This window comes from Lucilia sericata, unplaced genomic scaffold, assembly GCF_015586225.1.
Source record: "Lucilia sericata isolate MDLA Ls3-8-SP2 unplaced genomic scaffold, ASM1558622v1 Contig000853F_arrow, whole genome shotgun sequence".
Classification (NCBI taxonomy): Eukaryota; Metazoa; Arthropoda; class Insecta; order Diptera; family Calliphoridae; genus Lucilia; species Lucilia sericata.
In genome coordinates, this window is record NW_023994845.1 from 32150 (window position 1) to 55972 (window position 23823).

General features: G+C 31.5%; 1 protein-coding gene across 7 annotated transcripts in view; it reads right to left on the reverse strand.

Annotated features, from left to right (window-relative positions):
• LOC119608580 (myosin heavy chain 95F) overlaps positions 1 to 23823 on the reverse strand; it is an 82692-nt gene that overhangs the window by 13345 nt on the left and 45524 nt on the right. For 5 of the 7 annotated variants that reach the window (XM_037963048.1, XM_037963045.1, XM_037963047.1 and 2 more), the window contains one exon: positions 5096 to 5284. In XM_037963048.1, the coding sequence (XP_037818976.1) occupies positions 5096 to 5276 (181 nt within the window). In that variant the 5' untranslated portion in view covers positions 5277 to 5284. Of the gene's footprint in view, positions 1 to 5095; positions 5285 to 5607; positions 5699 to 23823 lie in introns of those variants that run through there. The other 2 variants (XM_037963051.1, XM_037963049.1) reach the window with 2 other exon arrangements.

The following is a 23823-nucleotide window of genomic DNA, read 5'->3' on the forward strand; positions in this document are numbered from 1 at the left end:
ATAAACATTTCCTTCCTTTTCTGTGTTGCAACACAGTTTGTTGATTTTCTCTGCTGCGTTTGGTTATTTGTGTCAAAAAAGAATGTATGAATATAAGATCATATTGTATTGTATCACATTGTAGTATTAGAGCACAACATAGTTTGACATTTTCCTAACTGAATGAATCAAGATTGAATGGTTTTGTGATTTCAGAAAAAAAAAGCATAAACATAAACTCCTTTGATTCAGGTCATATATAATGAACTTTAAAATGTAGTTTCTAACTTTTTTTATATTTTTTCATACTTTCCACTTGAAAGTGCACATTTTATTTAACTTCTATATGATTTAGTCATGTCTTTAACAATTTATGACATCAAATTGACAAGCTAAATATAATGGGACCAATATTTAAAGTTGTGAATAAGAAAATATGTAGTATTTTTTAACTTAAAATATTCAAACTGTTTTTAAATGAAATGTTTGAAGTCTTTTTAAAACTTTGAATTGAATTTATACCCAGCAAAAACTTACATTGAAAAGTAAGGGCTTAAAATGATAAAATTTACTTTCACAATAGCATTTTCAGTATTTAGCAAGGGGATGACATTGGAGGCAAGTACTTACCACACTCGCTTACAAATAGGGAATTAGGTAAGTACTTACTACTATCGCCTGCAAATAGGGAGTTAAGTAAGTAGCTCTGTTTCTAAGAAAAATTGTCTACGAGGATACGCCCACTGCTTCTATTAGACCTGGTCCACACTAGGAAACTTTTGTTGAGAAACTTTTTCTTAATTCTCTTTTGAAGTTTCCTTAATGTCCACACATAGAAACTTTTGTTTCAGAAACTACGTATTAATTGCATTGATTTGTTGTTGTACGAATGAGAAGAATAACAAAACAAAACAAGTTTCCGAGTACGAAAAAACTCCGTACCGCGAGAGAGATGAATGAAAGTTCGAAAACAATTTGTCAAGTTAAAAAGTAATTACTTACATAATATATTATTTCTAAGTCAATACTATACTTCTTCGGTATGTAGTAGTTATTGAAAAGTAAGTTGTTGAGTAAGTATAAGTCATTACCATGTTTTTGCTGGGTAAATATCACGGATCATTTTTGGATCTCGTCTAAACTAACTAGTTTCCGAACGGATGTAAACATATACCCTACAGAAACTTTTACAGCATCATTGGAAGCCCTGGAAACCATTCTGTAGAACTTTATATTAGTTCTGAAGTTTTCATTCTCAACATTAAGTCCTATAGTCTCTTCACTGAGCTATCATGTTGCACGGCAACAGCACCGAACTTATCGCGAAATGTTATTTTCACCGATTCAAGTTAACAAGACTATTCTTGTGGGCCAACCGACATCGGTAGTACCAAATTGTTTGGTTTTCTGGTTGCTGGTTTGACCGAGAAGTCTACTGACTTCTCTAGTTTATAGTCACAACAAGACTAGCAGTAATACCCATCTAAGGGCGGTTCTCCAAACAAGGTAACATGCCCTGGGAGTGTAGTACTTTATGTTGTAACAGTTCCACACTAGCCGATTGTGTTTTCCAGTAAAACTAACTTTCGGTTGTTTTAGCTGCCACTGAGATAATTTTCTTTTGTAAAAGACCGGCCCAAACTACGATTCGTGGCGAATTAGTATATTTAGAGTTGGGTGTGTTACCATTGTTTTTGCGTGCTACTAATATCAGTACAAATGCAGGAGTGTTCAAATATTAAATGATTCAAAATTAAAAAAAAAAAAAACATTCGGGTTGGCTTCGAAAGTGGGAAATTTAGTTAAACCAGTTAAAAAATGAGTAGATTTTTTGTTTTTTCTAAAGAAATTTAGTTTTATATCTTTACCTATAATAAAATAGGGGTTTTTATGCACCACTTGAATAAGGAATTATTTTATTTTAAAGAAATTAGACGGAATCTGGTAATTCACATCGATGAATGCTGTAATGATGTAAATTTTAAACAGTAGTACCTATTTTAAATTTCATAAAAATGGAACAGGAGAAAGCTCTTAAAAGTTTCGGTAAGGAAAAAAGCATAATAATCGTTGAAACCTTCAAAAGAAACCACCAATAAATTTGAATCTTAAAGCTCAGGACCTCCAATTTGCAACAAATACAATGACTTAATGAAATAATTTGTTCAAAGTTGTTTTTCTGAAACAAAAATCGTAACCTCGATAGATCGATGGATTAGGATTAGAATCTTAAAGCTCAGGACCTCCAATTTGCAACGAATACAATGACTTGATGGAATAAGTTGCTCAAAGTTGTTTTTCTGAGGCAAAAAATCGTAATATCGATGGATCCGATGGATACAACTTTTCTATCCAAAACTTAATAAAAGTACAGCAGAGAAGCCGGAGTTTTGGTGTGGGTTGCCATATCTTACTATAACACTAACGAATTTGTATTTGAGACGAAAAAAAAACGATTAGCGCATCGTACAAAAAAAAAACATTAAAATTCACGTCTCCACATTATCATTATAAAATTCATCAGGGTCATCAAGGCTAGTATAGAAATTGGTTTTGCAGCTTTTTGTCGAGATACGAGCATATTAAACATAATTATTCGGATGAATCAGTTGTATGGGGGCTAGCTGAAATAATAGACCGATATTAACCATTTTCAATAGGCTTCGTCCCTGTTACAATAGAAGATGTGCCAAATTTCATTGACTTATCTTGACCTGTAGTTTGGTTACAAGGTTTACAAGCCCTATTCGTAGGTTCAGTTGTATGGGGGCTAGGGGAAATAATGGACCGATGTTAACCATTTTTAATAGGCTTCGTCTCTGGGACAATAGAAGATCATTTCATTGAATTATCTCCAAAATTGCGACCTGTAGTTTGATTACAAGGTCAGACGGACATAGCTGAATCGACCCAGAAAATTATTCTAAGCCGATTGGTATACTTTAAGGTATAGGCTTCGTCCCTGGTACAATAGAAGATCATGTGGCAAATTTCATTGACTTATCTTCAAAATTGCTAACTGTAGTTTGATTACAAGGTTTACAAGCCCTATTCGTAGTAGGTTCAGTTGTGTGGGGGCTTGGTGAAATAATTGGTGAATAATTGATCTTAAATATTTTCAATAGGATTCGTCCCTATTTCATTGAATTATCTTCAAATTTGCGACCTGTAGTTTGATTACAAGGTTTACATGGACGGACGGACAGAAGGACGGCTACAGCTGAATCGAATCTGAAAATGATTCTAAGCCGATTGGTATACTTTAAGGTATAGGAACAATATTATTGTGCGTTAAAAACATCAGCACACACCCTATATACCCTCCCCACTAAAGTGGTGTATGGTATAAAAATTTAAATTAACCCTTAAAAGTATTTGGTGCCAATACGATCCCAATGTTTAAAAACTGAGAAAAACACTATTATTTGAAAAAAAAAAAATCCAGAAAATTATACTATGTATATAACAAATTGGAAATTAACCCCTTTTGAACATGGGGTAAAACCAGAATACCAAAATGGTGGGTATAAAAATTATGTTATTTATATGATCTAATTTAATTTGTATTACAATTTTATGCTAATATCTGCTATACAAAGCAACATAACTGTAAATATGTATGATTAAACCATAATTTCTTTGTAGCACCGGAAAATCATGTTTTAAATTTAGTTATACAAACATAAGTACAATTTTTTATGGAATCTATATTTGGTATCTATACAAATGAACTATTTTTACTCTACAACTATGTATTCTTATTATGGTTTTATTATTATCTTCTTTTGTTATAGTTTTTATTATAGTTTGCAGCTATTTCATATATTTTACATACAACAACGATTTTCAGTTGATTTACGAAAATTACCATTAATTTCGTGCCATTTAAAGCACGATTTTTTTTTTTCAATTTTTTTTTTATAAAAATTTTCTGCTTGGAAAATTTTATGCATTTCGTAAAGGATGAAGAAAAAAAAAATACATGCAAATTTGTGCAACATTAAAACAATAGATGGGATGGCAGCAACACACTTTGTTTTTTTTTTTGCATTAAGTAGGTTGATGGAAGTAGCATATTTAACCTAAATTAATATTAAACAAATATCTAAATGAAGATGTGTTGTCTCAACATTAATAAAGAAAAGCAAGTGAGAAAGTATAGTCGGGCGAGGCCGACCATATGATACCCTACACCAGTTATGAATATTAAATGTGATTTATTTTTCATAATAAAGCATTTATCTTCAATATTCCCTTGTTCCGATACATTTAAGCAATTTATGGATGAAAAACTATTTTTCTGAAAGAGGCTTTATATGGGGGCTAGGGGCAAATATGGACCAAGCCCGATAAAATTTTGTGAATATATTTATATTTACATAATATTTTATTGTGCTGAATTTCATAGCGATTTTTGTGTTTATAAGTTAATTTGGGACATTCAAGTAATTTTCTGAAGAGGACTTTGTATGGGAGCTAGGGTCAAATGGGGCCCGATCTTTATGAAATTTGGTAGGGTCATCAAGACTTCTATAAAACTTAGTTGTGCCGTATTTTATCGATATATCTGTATATTTAACATAATTATGAGCTCAGAAGCTCTTTTCGGGGGGTTCTGTTCTATGGGGGCTAGGTGAAATAATGGACCAATTTTAACCATTTTCAATAGGCATCGTCCTTGGGTCAAATAAAACATGCGTGCCAAATTTCATCCAATTATCTTGAAAATTGCGACCTGTACCTTGCGCACAAGGTTTACATGGACAGCCAGCCAGACGGACGGACGGACATAGCTTAATCGACTCAGAAAACGATTCTAAGCCGATTGGTATACTTTAAGGTGGGTCTAGGTGTATGTTACAAACATCAGCACAAATCCAATATACCCTCCCCACTAAAGTGGTGTAGGGTATAATTATATACAAAATGTAAAGAGTTTGGTTTAGAACAACTAAAAAGGGAAATATATAGAGATAAAGGGATTACAAAAATTCCGCTTGTTTTGTGTTAATTGTGTTAATTGAACACTTAATAAATTTCATAAGATTTCAATATAATAAATTTATTTTAATAATTCTTAATTAAAAGTTTCTAAAAAACAGATTTTACTACTTACAATTATCATCATGATCTTGGGGTCCATCGCACGATGAAAATATATCCTCTACGGCACATGAACGTTTTGGATATTTACGATCTAAGGGTGTAACTTCAAATTCCTTAGCACCGATTTCCGATATTTGACACTGTATATAACCTTCAACCGGATCACGGGCCCACACAAGTTGTGTGTCCATTTTGCGAACTATATAACGAAAAATAATTACAATTATTATTTAAGTTGAGTAATTTTATTGAAAAAGCTACTAATTTAAATTATATATATAGTTATTATTTTAACTAAAATAAATATTGAAACAAATTTTTTAGGAAAAGCTGAAAAAAACGTAATCTTATCAGAGAATATAACAACGACGACAACGAACGTTATGGTTAACAAAAGCAACAAAAAAACTTTTATTTTTTTGAGTGACAGACAGGTGATGAAACCAGTAACAACAAAAAAAACACACTTAAAACAATAACACCAAAGTAATTTTTTATATTTTTTTATAATTTTTTTATTACTTCTTTTTTTTTTGTTAACAAAAAACAAAAGAATCAAATGAAAACAAAAAAATCAGTTAATTGTTTACTGCAGTACGTATGAATTTAGACTAAATGTGTGTTAAAGTATAAAGTTCTACGAACCAAAAAAAATATATATAAAACAAAAAAAGGTTCGTTTGGAGATATTATTTATTTTGTTGTTTAGGTTTTTGTTTTATTGTTTTTATTAAGAAAAGAGTACCAACCCATTGGTAGGTACTTTAGTTGGGGGAGAATTTTTCGGGATACATTTTAACAAAATTTCTCATTTCATGGCGCTCTGTAATAAAGTCATATCTAGTAGTTGTTATCTTAATTGTTTTAGCAAATATTTGAATTGACTAAAATACAATTTTCTCACTCACTTTGAAGCCATTTATAGTTAAATAAATTTGTCATTAGTACAATTTTTCAAAATTAGATTGCGAAGGATTGAGTAGAGTAATATCACCATTTGTCATTGCTTTTTTAACGAAGTGGTATTTAAATATTGAAAAAAGTTCATTAATATATCCCCTGATCTGTTAAATATTAAATTCATTTTCATGCCAAAGGTTAAGCTTTTCAATATTAGCTTTAAAAGTATATATATTCTGTCTCTGTATTAATTCTAATATGATCTAGAAACGTCCGTTTGTATGTCTGTGCGTTTCTCCGTTGAAAGCTGAAATTATCCACAAATATTCTTGAATGATCGGTATTCTTGAATCGATTCACCTAGCTCTGAAAATGACTTTCAACGTTTATAACTGGTTTCAAAATTCCAGTATTACTATGAAATTCCACATAAACAAGTTCAATAAGAACCATAATATCACTACTAGATTTTATGGAAATCGATCTTTAAGTGACCCCAACCCTCATAAAGCCCTTCATAAAGATAATGTGTTTGTTGTCAATAAATCGTTGAAAAATAGTGGTATTAAGATTAAATTGTTGTAAAAAGTGAACCTCTTTTCAAATGCTGTATAGCTTGATCTATGTATATCTGCGGAACCATTCCACCATTAAAGCTCTATTCTGCAAATCTCCCTGTTCCCATTGATATCGATATATGTATACTACAATTTAGCATAGAGCTAATAAATCATTAGACCTTGAAATGACAAAACAATCGATTCATAAACCACTAGGTTTTTATGGATCGAACGCTTTGATGGTGGGTATATGTTGTTAAGGCCTAAATCCCTGTTTAATGTAATCAGGTTAAGTTAATGCTGCTTTACTCGGGTCCAAATTGATCGCTTTGTAAAAATACTTGTAAGAAGAAAAAGATAGATAGAGATAGTGGAAAAAAGAGAATAGAGAGGAAGAGTGAGGAAACTGTCGAAGAGAAGAACCAGACATAATTGCCGTGGAGTAAAGACATGACTGTAAAGATTACGACCTGCTTATTGGGAATTCGAAGTTCACGCCCATTCTGACACATTTATGAACGTCATAAGACGTTCCAATTGAATATTCGACAATTCGAATAGATCCAATTCGAGTCTATGCCAAGGCATACTCATTTTGACAACTCCTACAGAAGTTATTGAAAGGAAGACCAATGCGTCTAGCGTGATTAATGTAGTTATTCAGTAAGCAAAATTTTTACAATATTCTCAGCATAATAGAGCGCAGAAAATAGTAATTTTTTCTCCAAAAAATGCGAAATTATTCAGACTTAAAAGTACATATCGCTCATTTACTGCAAGTCCGGCAGAATCTAAATTTTTTTTTAAAATAAGTAGTATAAGAAAATATGTTTTATACTAAAGTCTTTCATAAAGATGTGCCCATTTTCAAAAATATCTAAATCCTATAATACAGGGGTTCGCTCAGTTTTGTGGTTTAGATCTATAAATTATGCTACTTCTATTGACCTAGTCTGTCCACCATGTCAATACATCTATTAAATGTCTCATACATTTGAAGACCTTTCAGCACTATCATTGGGAGTAAGTGAAGTCATTCATAACCAAAAGAACTTTCTTCAGCTTCTGCTTTACGGTCAAGCCGCGCCGCCGCCGACTTCTTTCGGCTCAAAAGCTAAGCCGGCTTAAACGTAGCCGCTGATAAATATTGGAATCGCACATGTATTTCAGAAAATAATTTCACCAATTTCAACGGAGTTGCCACTATTTTAAATTCTTATGCAAATTGAAAAGAGTTGCCACACAATATTGTGCCAATATTAAAAAAGTGAAAACTACTATAATAATGTCCATTTTCTGCCGAAAAAACTTATATAGAGACAGGTTTCTAAAAGAACTTTCTTCAGCTCCTGCTTTTACGGTCGTCAAAGTTTCTTTATCATTCAGCATTTCATTTCTGCTTCGCAAGCTCTTCCGAAGTAAAGACCATCGTCTTTATGATTACATAAGTTTTCGTGTAACTGACACTACAATTTAGACTTCTGAGAGTACGATTTAGACTTGATCCTAAAATACATATTACCAGAATGTCTTGTGAATCTAATAGGGGTTTTGAAGTTAAACATGAGTGGCAAAAAACAAACCCTCTTAAATCTGCATTTTCTATATTTCGTTAATTTTTTATTTTTGTATATCACAACCTGAGCCTCAGATTCTAGGGAACCGTTGCTATAATGGACTGAATATTATATAATTTCTTAGTACATACAGGTATATGAATCCTTTAATTCAGGTCTATGGAGTTTGTTAGTGAAGGAAAAAACGGTTCATTAATAACGGAGATTTGTGCAAAATTCCGATAAATGTCCAAGATTTTTCCAGAATTTTTAATACATTTCGGAAGCTATATTCGATGTGTATTAGTAAATATACAATATGTATATCAAAAGAAAGATACATATTCCAAAAGCCTTTCATAAGATATACAATATGTCTAGGAAAAAAATTATATGTTCGAGATATATTCCATATGCTTAAAAATATGATTTTTTTTAAATTAAAGGATAAGGTTAAATGAGGCCCGATCATTACGAAAATCGTCAGTATCATTTAGACTTGTATAAAACTAAGTTTTGCCGATTTTTGTAGAGATAATAGAACATTTAACATAGGCGAAATAATAGATCGATTTTAACCATTTTAGTCCTAGTCTTCGTCCTTGCGTCAAAAGAAATGAAAAAAAATTTTATAAAATGATGTTGAAAATTGTGACCTGTAGCGTGCGCACAAGGGCACACAGGCAGACGGACATAGCTTAATCGATCCAGAAAGTGATTCTGAACCGATTGGTGTAATAATTTATTAAAAATTATTTATAAAATAGTTAGTGGTAATAATTTTAGAAATATATATTTTTAAAAGCAATAATATCAAAAGGAAGAAACTAGTAGTAATTTATAAAACTAATTTTTCAACTTAATAAAAGGTACCATTTTATAGTACCTTTATTAAACAAAAAAGTACTTTTTATCTCTTTTTAAAACAAAAACAAAATAAATGAGTAAAGAAAAAAAGAGAGAGCCTTTTTTTCTTACTTTATTTATGAGTATCTTTCTAACCATTCTACTAAATATGGTTAAATTGTTGTTAAAAATTGTTTAGTACTCAGTTTTGTTAATATATTTCTTTTTATACAATTGAATGAAAAAAATTCATTCTCTGTTTCTCTAGAAAAAATGTTATTTAAAATTAAACAATAAAAAAAGTTAAATACACGTATTTACATTTATTTTTAAACAGTTTTGTTACGCTTTTTTGTTTGATAGAATTTTTTTTTGCTGTTCACAGCAGTTAACAATTGCTTTTTGTGTTTTTTTTTTTTTGTTAATCATTTCTTGTCATTTTTAAACAAGAGAGAGTCAAAGTTATTTAATGGTTCGTTCTTCTACCGGCTTTTATTTTTGGTTGTATTTCAGCTTGGAGACTTTGTGTATGTTCGTCACTGATTGTGTGACTCACATTTCAAAAAGAAACATCAAAAATCATTAAACATTTGTTGACGATAAGATTTTTATTCACAAACTCTTTTTTTGGTATAAATATATAAAAAAAATTGTTAATGCTTTTTTAAAAAAGGGGAATTTTATGTATTTTTTTTATTTAATAGATTGATTATAAATAATTGCATATAAAAACATTAGAAATCAGGTCAATGTCTGGAGTAATATAAATAGTTTTGAACTGAGAGAACAAAAGAAAAACTTATTGAGCATTTTATTTTTTTTAGTAATATTTACAATGGTAGCAAATGTGTTATATTGAAAAATAATAATTTTAAGTTAATTAAGCAATTGATTTGAAGTCTTGCAAATTTTACCAATCGTAGTAAAACAAAGTTACAAATACTTTCTTGTTCCAGCAATTACAACTCTTGTATTTTTACTATAACTGCTGTAATTTTGGTGATATTGGTTTGTAATATTAATTTTACCATAACCAGTGAATTGTAATATTATTAAAGTTTTATAAAACTAAAATTAGTTTAGAATAGAATAGGGTAAAGTTTGTTTTCTAATAATTACTATAGTCTAGCTTTTTTCAATGTTTATACATTACACAGGCCAACAAATTATTAAATCAGAGACCAAGATGTCGAAGTGCTTTACGTGAACACCTGCTGTGTTGGTCTTATTTCTCAGGGGTACTTTTTTCACCACTAGGTGAGCTGACTAGACAACTCACCACCGCCCCTTTGTGCTGCTTACAGGCAGGTGGCAATTTTTGTACATGTTTCTGTCAGAGATACAAGCCGAGACGGCTCAAATCGGCGGCGGCTCGCCGCCGGTAATATTTTGTAAGCCGCGCCGCCGCCGACTTCTTTCGGCTCAAAAGCTAAGCCGGCTTAAACGTAGCCGCTGATAAAGATTGGAATCGCATGTATTCAGAAAATAATTTCAACGGAGTTGCCACTATTTTAAATTCTTATGCAAATTGAAAAGAGTTGCCCCACAATATTGTGCCAATATTAAAAAAAGTGAAAACTACTATAATAATGTCCATTTTCTGCAGAAAAAATTTATATAGAGACAGGTTTCTATATAACAGACTATTATACAGAGATTTTTAAATATAATAAACGCGTATAAGGTAAATTTCTGAAGAAAAAGTTAAATTGAGCCGATATTTTCTATAATAAGCCGCCGCCGCCGACCCAAAATGGTTGCGCCGCCGCCGATCATTTAGCATCGGCTTGTATCTCTAGTTTCTGCCGGTCCACTTTGCTTAAGTACTCGAGCTATCTAATCCGTTGCCTAACTTCCGAGATGCACCTAGAGATGCATTCGGTAGACCGTAATACGAATCCAACAAATAAGCCAGTGACTTGTTCTTACTCACAGAGAACACACTGTGGTAATAAATCGAAGTCGAAAGTATACATTTCTAAAAGTTTTAGCACCGCTAATCCGAATCTGACCTCGTTTTTGGTATATTTGAGACATTAAAGATAGCGGCTAGAAGAATGAAGATATAACAGAGGTTAAACCATTATTTTAAAGATAACAAATTGGACTTTCAGATGCCATTTTCTATTTTACAAATAAAGATGTCTTTCCGCTGTTATAACGTTTCAAATGTGACAAAAAACGGCGGCTTTTAAATTGTATTTAAATGTTCTCGGGTTTTCAACATTTTCCAAACTTTGTTGGCCTGTGTTATTGATATTAAATGAGTTTACATATTTCTTAAAAAGAGTCATTAAAAACACCTGTTCAAATACATAAAAAGTCGTAAAGTAATGGAATATAACTAGTATTTTCATAAGTTCTAGTGACAAATTAAAGCACTTGACATTGAAATCTTTAGAAAGCTAATTTGTCTTCTGATAAAACTGTTCAATCTCATCTTTTTTGCTTTAGCACTACATTGCTATGTGAGTTTGAATAAACATCGGTCATCCAGCGACTTGTCAATTGACTAGTCCGTAGAATTGTGAATATACTAATGAACAGACTAGTCAAAAAACTATAAACTAATTAACATACTATTCAATAGAATTAGCCCATACACCAGCCAATAGATTAGTACATAGACTACCTAATAACTTAGTCCATAAACTAGACAATAGAGAATTCTATATACTAGTCAACGGACTAGTCCCTAGTCCACAAAATATAATTTTTAGTACAAAACCGAAATATGTATGTAACGTTGAGGAGTCAAATCCTAAAAGCGAAGATGTAATCACCAACTCACCAGAAGACAGGTCAGCAGTGACCACTGAATCAGTAGCTACTTCAGGCTACCCTGTGGTTCCAAATCCAAAGCGCGAGGAAGTGATCACCAACTTGCGTGAGGTAAGTTTAATGGATTACCATGATTGAGGTCATCCAAATAAACCCCCATTGAAGATTGGCTAAAATAAACAAAGTCAAGATATATAGCTGTAATCCAGGAACCTTGGGCGAACCGAAACAAAGTTTCTGGATTAAATCTTTTAGATTTCTAATCTGATTTCTATCGGATGTAACAGTGCTGAAACAAGGGCATGGTAACATATACATTACATGTGTTTATCTGCCCATCAACTTTCCGTCACTACCACCAAAATCGGATCTGATAAAGCTTGTTGAAGAGGCAGGAAGAAAAAGTAAGAAAGTAGTTGGGTAGCACAAATACAATCGCAGGGGAGAAGCACTTATGGATTTCTTTAATACCAAAAAGACTTGATCACATTGAACTAACGTAATAAAGTCACTTTTGTCAATAGAATCTGGGAAGAAGAATAAATTAGACATAACTGCATGTTTACATGATCTTATTAATGAAATTCAGGATTGTACTGTTTTGGAAGAGCATTACTTTTCAGAACATCGTAACATAAGATTCAATATAATCTGGCCTGCGACATTGCCAATTAAGTTTCGAAATAAGTCTAAAACTTATTAGACAATTTTCGGGACCTTACTATAGAAGGACATTTGGCAATGTCGAGAGAGGATATACTTAGATGTAAATGTAGAAACGTTTACAAGTGTCCTGGTTGAATCGTTCGAGGTTAGTTGTCCTTTACGAGACAACTTTCCTCGATTAGGGAGTTTCGGAAGAGTTCTGCCTTTTAGAATATAAATCCATAAGATTCAAAATAATCCAGCCACTACCAAAGTCGATTAAGTTTCGGAAGTACCCTGGTTGAATCGTTCGAAGACAGTTATCCTCTATGAGAGCGAAGATGTGCTCAGGAGAAACCCTGCGTAATAGGAGAGCATCGGAATCTTGGGAATACTCTTCGCAAACTCTTCAACCGTAATTTATTGATTTCTTCCATTATAAACTTCACACGTGTGCACCCTTTTATTGTCTTGGTTGTGAGCAAATGCGGAACCCATCTTGAGGAAAGCTTACTCATACCCTAGCGATCATTCAAATTTGAAACCATTGAGACATGTGAGATGCATATGGCATCCGCTATTTCTCGCATTTTCAATCTCCGATCATATCAAGATGTTGTGATATTTTTGGATAGGGTTAATACAAATTCTACCCGAACTTTTGAAAGAACTATGTAATTTCAAATCTAAACGTGAGGTTCAACAAAACCTAATAACATTGACCAAAATGTCTTTAATCTCTTTTATATTTCTTGTAAATATGAATAATAACACATATAGTTATGATACCATAGCATAAGTCTAACCTTGCCTCGCTACTTGTAATGAAGTGCAATTCCAACACCACCTCCCGAACCATTCCCTTCCTCCAACACGCCTCAAAGAATTTCAGTAGTAGTTGCAGTAAATTCTACATAATAATCTGTGGCATTTTAATAGGTTTATGCATGCATGAGAAGTTTTTTTGGCCACAGGTCTTACTTTTATGTCGTCTGTCTTTTCTAACAAACTTTGAATAGCAACTACAAAGAGGAGTAAAAAAATGTAATAAAAAAAGAACTTCATCAACTCTAACGAGCAGCTAGAGTCCATAAAAAATTGTGTTCATGCTTTATGCATGCAACTGGAGATTTTTGATGACACCTAAGGTTTAAGGTTTCTACCCCTTTTGTATGTCTGAAGTAAATGAAATTGAAGATAATTATGAATGAATGAAGTATCATTAAGAAATTGTAACAACAACAAAAAGAGCTAATGTAACTAAATATATTTAAATAATAATAATTATTCTTACAGTGAGTGATGTAATTATAGGTTCAATTAATATGAATTCAATAACACAGGCCAACACATTTTTAAACCAGATACCATAGTATACTTTTCTAAAGAAAGTAGCTGCGCTGAATCCGAATCTTAGAATTAATATCTCCATAAAGTTTTCGAAATATTTTTAAAATCGAAAAACCCCCCATTTTGGGTAATTTTTGAGACATTGTAACAGCGCAAAGACAGCTTTATTTATATAATTTTGGTAAGCCATCTGAAAGCCCAATGTTTGGAAGTAGAACTATGAATAATCCTTAATTTTAAATCTGGCATATTAGACTTTCAGACGACATAAAAGATTTTATAAATAAAGATGTCTTCGGGCTGTTATAAATTTATGGCAAAAATTCTCAAATCGCATAGTTGATATCGAAACATACTTAGTAACCCAGATATTAGACTTTCAGACGACATAAAATATTTTATAAATAAAGATGTCTTCGGGCTGTTATAAATTTATGGCAAAAATTCTCAAATCGCATAGTTGATATCAAAACATACTTAGTAACCCAGATCTTAATAATAAAGTAAAGGGTTCAAAAAAAAGCTAAAAAAATAAATTTCTGAGATTTTCAAAACTTTTTTGAGATCGTGATAACAAATTTCTGAATTACTTTTTAGTTCAGCTAGTTTTTATACCCACCATCAAAAAAAATGAGGTATATTGATTTTGTCATTCCGTTTGTAACACATCGAAATATTGTCATAGACCCACAAAAGAATATATATTCTGGGTCCTCATTAAATTCTAAGACGATCTAGCCATGTCTGTCCGTCCGTCTGTCTGTTGAAAGCACGATTGAGTCCGAGTGGAAAGAGCTAGAGGATTGAAATTTCACATAAATATTTCCTATAGATAAGGTTTGTTTGGTATTGATAATGGGCAATATCGGTCCACGTTTTCGGATAGCCCCCATACAAGTGGCCCCTCGAAAAGCAGCTTTAACAGCCATAACTTGTTTAAAAATACGAATATGGCGATGAAATTCGACATAAGTAAATTTCTTATGATCCAAAATCACTATGCAAAATTTTATGAGGTCCGGTCCATAATTGACCCTACCCCCCATATAAAGTCCCCTTCAGAAAATGACTTTAACGCTCATTACTGGCTTAAAAATACTAGTATATAAATGAAATTCGACATAAGTAAGATTCATACGAGTCAAAATCTATCTAAAAAAAATTTATGAGGATCGGTCCATGATTGACCCTACCCCCCATATAAGGTCCCCTTTAGAAAATGACTGCAACGCTCATTAATGGTTTAAAAATACGAGTGTAGCGATGAAATTCGACACAAACAAATTTAATACGAACCAAATTCTGTCTACCAAATTTATGAGGATCGACCCATAATTGACCCTACCCCCCTATATTAGGTCCCCTTCAGAAAATTACTTTAACGCTTATAACTGGCCTAAAAATACGAGTATATAGATGAAATTCGACATAAGTAAGTTTCATTCGAGTCAAACGAGGTTTGATGGTGGGTATATAAGATTTGACATAGCCGAATATAACACTCTTACTTGTTACTATTCAAAAAAGTCTTCTTTGAACTAAAAGTTTTATAAATTTCTAAAGAATAACATTTCGTACTAACCGATTAGAAGCTACAGATTTATTTACCTCTATATATTTTCTATACCACTGTGCAATAAATACCAAGCTGATTTTCTACATTTCATCAAATTAACGAGATATCTTAGAAATAAGCTTTCCACATTATTTGAAGATTACTTTATATTCTCTGTAAGTCCTTTCTGTTATTTTCAAAATAATGTTTAAATCTTCCCCATTATTTGTAGATTGCTTTATATTCTCTGTAAGTCCAATCTGTTGTTTTCAAAATAAAGTTTAAATCTTCCGATACTGTGCATTTTGAAGCCAATAAATAGATAAGTTCGATTAGATTCTGATTAGAGCAGATAAAATGTTTAGAAATGATTACTCTGGTGTATGAGTAATTCCAATGTAATCCAGTAAACGTATGAAAACTTTGGAATTGAATTCATAACTATAATGCAAATGAAACAACCTAAGCATGCAAATTTCAATTTTATTGTATTTTAATTATATCGTGCACTGTTTTTTTTATTATTTTTAAAATATTCTAAAGATTTTCTTTTAAATTAATTTTTATATATATAAATATATGGCGAATAAAACACTTTACGTTTCATTTTAATATGCTTCAGAATCCATAGCAAAAACAACAATTTAATAATTTAAAAAAATATATATTTAAAACGCGTGAGAAATATAATTTTACCCAGAAAACCTAATACTTTTCCACACACACACCCTGAGACAGAGAGAGAGTGTAAAATATATTTATACAACTCCTACATGGTTCATTTATTTGCAAAAATGTTGCTAACCTACTGGTCATTCATTCATTAAAAACCAGCATCTGAAGTTACACCCAACAAACAAAATTATATTAAGGAGCAAAATCTGTCTAAAGGTCTATAAAACATAAGGCCTAAACAACAGTATTAATTATAACTGAAATATCAGCACTTCACAGATGATAAAATATACACGCCTGGTACCAAATTGGCATCGCAATCTAAACTTTATGCACATCCGTTGTCTAAATGTTAACAAAAGTGGTAAGCTCACTATTTACAACGCATTTTGAACTTACCACGTTAGTTAACTTTTAGACAACGGATGTGCATAAAGTTCAGATTGCGACAACGAATTGTTGCAATGTTGACAAAGTTGCGTGGTTTACATTACATTTTATTGTTGTATGTATGTATATACTTGACAACGGATGTTATTGAAAAATTTGGTTTCAATTTGGTACCAGGCGTGTATATTTTTTTTCCTCTGTAAATAGTCGTTGTTTAGCTACCAAGCACTAGTCACGGCACTGGTGCTGTTTTGGTTTATTTATTAGTACTTAATAAGAAGTTACTAAACTTACATTTATAAATTCTTTATAAAGCTTTATTATTATTTACTGGGTTAATGCAAATACAAATAATATTGTGACGATAATATTTCTATCTAAATATATTTAGTCTCGTTTATATAGTCACACATTCCTATATGAATGTATGTAGATATTTTTACAATTGTATGTAAATGAATCCATATTCATTTCATACTTTGTCTGTTTGTGAAATTGAATCTGTAATGTGAATAGAATATTTTCTTGGATTATGAAATAGTTTCATGGTCAATGTTTTCATGTTGCAAATGCAAAAGATATTGTATGTGTATATTTTTTAGAAAAAAAAAAAATTAAAAGGAGAAATCTAGAAGATTCTGTAATGTAGATTTCAGTTATCTGTACTCAAATCAATACGATGCGATTTCAGAAGTATGGTAAGTACGGTTTTCCTTATACCAATTACGAAATACTTGCTTCAAGTAAGAAATACTTCATTCAAGTACAGATCCGTTAAGTACGAAAAACCTAATTTAAGCCTTATTTTGAGAATTGTCGGCTTGATTTCATAAGACTGATTTAAGAATGTAAATGAATGATTTGAGCACGATTCGTACTTGATTGCAGAATTCAGAACATTTTAGCAAAAAAAACTTAATTACATTAACGTTTAAATATGGTGATATAATTTGTCAAAAACTCAACTATTTATTGCAAAAATATTCTTAACTAAATGAGAATTAATGTTAGAATGTGAATGAATACATTTTTTAATTAAGTAAGAAATTAGATTAAACAAGTAAGAGTGTTATATTCGACTATGCCGAATCTTATATACCCACCATCAAACCGTATGTCGTAAATGGAATGCTCCCCTATAAACAGTAGGTTGATAATTAAAAGTAGGGCTTAAGTCAATAATGGACACATCTCTTTCGTATTAACAAAATATTCACTTTTAAAAACACAAAATATTATTTTCCAATTTTTAAACTATGAACATGTATGGGTGGTCAATCGGGTCCAATTATAAAATTCGGTAGAGAGATTTTGGTATGTAAGAAACTTACGAATTTCATAGCTTTAGTCTTATATGGGGGGTAGGGTCAATTGTGGATCGATTCTCATAAATTCTCAGTAGAGAGATTTGTACTCATAAGAAACTTACATATGACTAATTTCAGCGCTATACTCGTATTTTTAAGGAAGTAGTGAGCGTTAAAGTTCTGAGGGGGGACCATATATGGGGAGTAGAGTCAATTGTGGATCGATCCTCATAAAATTTGGTAGAGAGATTTTAACTCATAAGGAAGTTGCTTGAATTTCATCGCTATACTGTTTTTATTAAGGCAATTATAAGTGTTAAAGTAATTTTCTGAAAGGGACCCTATATAGGGGGTAGGGCAAATTATTTCCTATCCTCATAACATTCGGTAGATAGATTTTTGATAGCTATATCGAATTTCAGTGCTAGACTGGTATTTTTAAGCCAGTAATGGACGTTAAAGTATATTTTTGAAGAGAATTTGGCTCATATGAAACTTATTTATGTCGAATTTCATTGCAATACTCGCATTTTTAAAACAATTATGACTGTTTAAGCAGTTTTTCGGGGGGCCACTTGTATGGGGGCTATGCCTACCTATAAGAAATATTTGGGGAAATTTCAACTCTCTAGCTCTTTCCGTTCAGACACTATCGTGCTTTCAATAGACGGACGCACAGACATACTTAGATCGTCTTAGAATTTAATAAGGGCCCAGAATATATGTATATACTTTTATGGGTCTGTGATCAATATTTCGATGTGTTACAAACGGAATGACAATTTCTCATTCACAACTGGTTTTCGAAATATCGTGTCCTACAGTTTACAAAATGCGTTGCCAATTTTGTTACGCCATCTAAAAGTCTAATCTAACGGTTTTAAATAAAGTTTAATCTCCGTTATATATTCTTCCTTCATTGAGATATCTTAACTTAAAATTTGAAACAACTACATATTATTTTACAAAATATCGATATCGTTTTTAATTTACGATGATATCTTAGCGAATGCAAAAGATTTTTCGTAAAATAAACTCAAAATGTGGTAAAAATGTCTTCGCGCTGTTACAACATCTCAAATGTGGCCAAAACTACTCGATATCTCTCTTGATTTAAATATATAGAAATTATTCCCATAAAAAAGCTTTTTATCTGTAACAATTAAATATCTGTTCAATTGTTTATGAATATTTTGTAACCATATTTTGAACTTTGAAATGAATTGTTTTCAGATGAATCATTTTTAAACACATTTCCGATTTAAATCAGAAAATGAGAAATTTTACGACCTCGTTGTTCTCAAATATTATTTGAAATAATTTTAATTATTAAAAAAACACCCACATACAACTTTAAAATTATGTTCGGCTTTATTGAAATCACTTTAACTCCTATATTATAAGATTTTTTGATGAAGACCCCATATAATGGATCATAATTCCTATATAAGACTTTATTCCGAAAAAAGTCTTACTTTTTCTTACTAATTCATCAAAATCTTTCTTATTCATAATTGTTCGTATTTTCCATATTGGATATACATATTTTAAAAAATACTATATTAGTGTGGGATATCATAGGGTTAGGCTTTACCGACTATACTCTTCTTATAATTTTTTTTTGTTTTAAAAATTATTTAATTTTCTGATTTAATAAAACTTTTGTAGAGAGTTACAAAACCGTATGATGTCACAAATACTTATACAGGAAACAACAATTGTTTATGTACATACAAATAACCCAGTAAACATAAATGTTACAAATTAAACTTTCTACAAAAATCAAAGCGTTACAAATAAAAAGTAACTCACGATTACTTGAAACAATACTCAGACTTAAAAAGTTATAAAAACAATCAATGTTTAAATTTATTTTCATGGTTTGTTTGCTGGGATGCATTAGGGGCTTTATGAATAAGGGATGCCAGATTCTATCATTTTTGAACGATTTATTGGGGATTGGTTCAATAATGTTCAGATCCTCTTATGTGTGTCAAATTTCACCGTTATACCTCTGATTTTTAATTATGCGCGTTAATAATTTTGAAGGGGACCTAGGGTCAAACATCACCTTATGCTCGCCATACTTAACAGTATATATCTACATACTCAATACATGTATTTATGACTGTTTCATCTATATTCTGGGGGACCATTTGTATGGTGACTAGAAAAAAACGCACTCTAGATCCTCGCTTCTGGATATTATAGTGTTTTAAACAGACAACCAATATTTTGATGTGTGACAAACGGAAATTTTGATACTGGGTAGAATAAACAATTCCAATATTTATTGCCATTCACCTACATTTGGCAACTCTATTCATCTAGAATAAAGCTCTCTCTCACAATTTACATTTAAATACCAATTAAATTTAATAGTACTTCTGTGAGCTGTTGTATTCTGTTAGATTTGCATTTGTATAACTCTCGTTTATTGTTTGTTTTTTTTTTCTACATTATTCATATTTAAAAAGGGGTTTATTGTACGACAGATTTAATAAATTTCACCTTGCCACACTTTAAGAGTCAATTGTCTACAAATATAAATTGTGCAACGCATAAGAGTGGAAGTAAAAAAGGAAAAGTAAGGAATATTAAAGAAATTAATAACACCCCTTTGGAAAATCCAATATTTAAATTTATTTAAAGTAGTAGTTGGATGTATCTTTAAGAGGTTTAATATACCAGGAAATAAGGATATTTTGAGATGAAAAATACAGGCTAACAAAATTTAAAAAAAAGTCGAAAACTAGGTCTACATTTCTAAAGGATTAAACAGCCCTGAATCCGAATCATCGCATCAGGTTTTTGAGATATCATGTCCTGAAGTTAGAAAAAACTTATTTTTATCCATATTTAAGAGGATATAACAACAGCTCGAAGAAATCTCTTTTTATGACTTTCATCTGAAAGTCCATTCTGTCGATTTTAAAATCATTGATCGAACAGGATTGGATTGGGTGGACCAATTAAATCACCTACCTCATTTTGAGATCGGTTTCATTGCTACAGGATCAATCTACTTAAAAGATTCCATCTAAGGAAGTTAACTGATATCATGTCATGAGAACTAATAACATGAGTTGCAAATGCTATTATGGAATTTATCAAAATTAAGAGGTACTGTTTTACCTACTGCTCTACCATAGCAATTACTAGTTTGGGAATTCCCTACTCTCAGGTTTAGAGATTTAGATCTTAAGCAAATCCATAAGTTTCCCAGGAAAACTGGTTTATTTATATTAGATGTGCTCCTTCAAAGTTAACTGAGAACATTGTAGTTCTCCGTGAAAGTGTAGATAACTCGATTTGTCTTGAAATTGACACTTGAAATTATACACAAGTCAAAAATTAGGCCTTTGCCCGAACAAGAACAAAGACTGGTTTTTGAAATGTTTAGTCAAAGATAACTTTCTCAAAAAAATCATGAGTTAGGACTTGGATTTAGACTTGTACAAAATCCAGAAACTTAACGTTAATGATCTTGTGCCGACTAAGTTTCGGAGTGTTTAAGCAAAATATGAATGAATGTTCGGTTGTCTTTAGAACATTTAGTTAACATCTTTATAGATTCGTCAAATGAACGTCATATTGGCTAAGAAAATCTTCCCTAAAAGTGTGCATCAGAATCTCCAATGGTCAGAATTAAGATCTTCAACCGAATAAGATCTAACAGACACATAACCTCGTGTTTTGAAACGGTTGTCAAAATTCCTCAAGAGAAGCATAAGTCGGAACTTTACAAAATCCAGGAACTTAAAGATCATAAGAAGATTGGGTTTCGTAGTGTTAAAGTAAAAGTAGAATGCTTGGTTGGTCAACGCCTTTACAGATTCGTCAAATGAACATCAGCACGTGACTAGGAAAATCTCTACTGCTTCTGAAAGTGTGCATCAGAAGCCCAAACGGTAGCTAACTAGCTTTGTATTTTGAAGATTTCAACTGAGCTAATTATAAGTCAGAACTAATTTATTCAACCGAACAAGATCTAACAGACACAAAACCTCAAAGTTAAGTACCATAGGCAACATCATTAGCTCAAATGGTCAGAATTAAGATCTTCAACCGAATAAGATCTAACAGACACATAACCTCGTGTTTTGAAACGGTTGTCAAAATTCCTCAAGAGAAGCATAAGTCGGAACTTTACAAAATCCAGAAACTTAAAGATCATAAGAAGATTGGGTTTCGTAGTGTTAAAGTAAAAGTAGAATGCTTGGTTGGTCAACGCCTTTACAGATTCGTCAAATGAACATCAGCACGTGACTAGGAAAATCTCTACTGCTTCTGAAAGTGTGCATCAGAAGCCCAAACGGTAGCTAACTAGTTTTGTATTTTGAAGATTTCAACTGAGCTAATTATAAGTCAGAACTAATTTATTCAACCGAACAAGATCTAACAGACACAAAACCTCAAAGTTAAGTACCATAGGCAATATCATTTGATCGCTAACTGGGTTTGAAAAGTTTGATCTAAATTGACTTCCTCAGGAGAATCACGAGCCGGGACTTGGGGTTTGCAACTGCATAAAATCCAGAAACATAGGTAGTCTGAGTTTCAGATTATTTAAACAAAATTAGAATGTTCGGTTGGCTTTAGAACATGTGGCCAACATATTCACCGATTTTTCAAAAGAACTTTTGAGGGACTGAAAAATATCACCACTGACCCTGAAAGTCTACATCATAAGCTAAAACGGTAGCTAAATCGCCTTGTATTATGAAGGTTTTAACATGGCTAATTGTAAGTCAGAAAGTCTTCATCCGAACAAGATCCAACAGACACAGAAGCTCAATGTTAAAAAACAACGTCATTTTCTCGCTGATTGGTCTTTAAAATGTTTGATCAAAGTTAACTTTACTAAGAGAATTATGCATCGGGACTTGGATATTTTGAAGATTTCCACTTGGCTAGTTAGAACTTAAGGCGTCAACCTAACAAAATCCAACGAACATAGAAGCTCAAAGTTAAAGATCAAAGGCAACCTCATTTGATCGCTGACTGGACTTCGAAACATTTAATCAAAAACGATTTCGAAGTGAACCATGAAACTGAGATTAGCAACTGTACGAAGAAGGATTATAGTTTTTGGAGTGTTAGGGGTTTTAGCGATTTTATACGATCTCTATACAAAAAATTGGTCTAATAGGGTTAAAAGAACATCATTTCCACTTTCGATCATTGAACTCTGTAGTATACATTTTTTATCAGGACAGAATACATGATTCCATAAAACACTTCAAATAAGTTAATCCCTGCAGACTGCAGATTGTCTAAGCAATTCCAAAATTGTAGCTTTATATAAAACAAAGTGTCATTAAAAATACTTCCTATTTTAAACATTTCTTAACATCACTTTATAGTCCATATAAGTATTCAAAAAACATATTCTTCTCAACCCTTTTTTGTTAAAAAAATGATTATTTTCATATGCATTTATTGTTTGTGTTTAAATTATGTATTTGAAATTTTGCCGCAATTAAAACCAAAGAAAACAGATCTTTCTAAATGAACGAACAACGTTTCTATGTGTTTTTGTTTATATTTCACAAAAATAATAAAAAAATATGGTGACAATTTCTAAGAATTAATTAAAAAATAAAAAAAACTTTGTGTCATTGTCAATGTCGCCAAGATGACGTCTTGAAGTTTAAAACATCATGCAACTAAGTCACAACTCAACTCAAGAAAGTTATAGGAAGTGACATTCTAACAGATATGAATGAAGTACGACTTAATAATGTGTTCAAAACGAACTTGTAATACCCTGCTAAGTGCAAAACATGAACATTTTCTTATTACAACATTTGAAGATGTTTTCAAGAGCGATTCATATTGACCTAGAACTAGAACTTTCTTTTGGTTTTTAAAGATTTTTGCTTCGTTTGTTTCAAAATATGACAAATGTCACATAACTGCATTTCAAACATATAATACTGAGTAATTGCATATTTTATGTGGCGGTTACTTATTATATCTACAAATCTAGCATAATCGTTTATGATGGCGTTGATATTTATGTTGCATGGCATAATAAAAACTGATTATAACGAGAACACATGTACAAGTTGTAGTTTTTTATAGAAGAATATTTATGCATAAAAACAAAAAACAACATAATAATGAAAGCGAAGCGTAATAAATACATACATAAAAAATATCATGTCTAC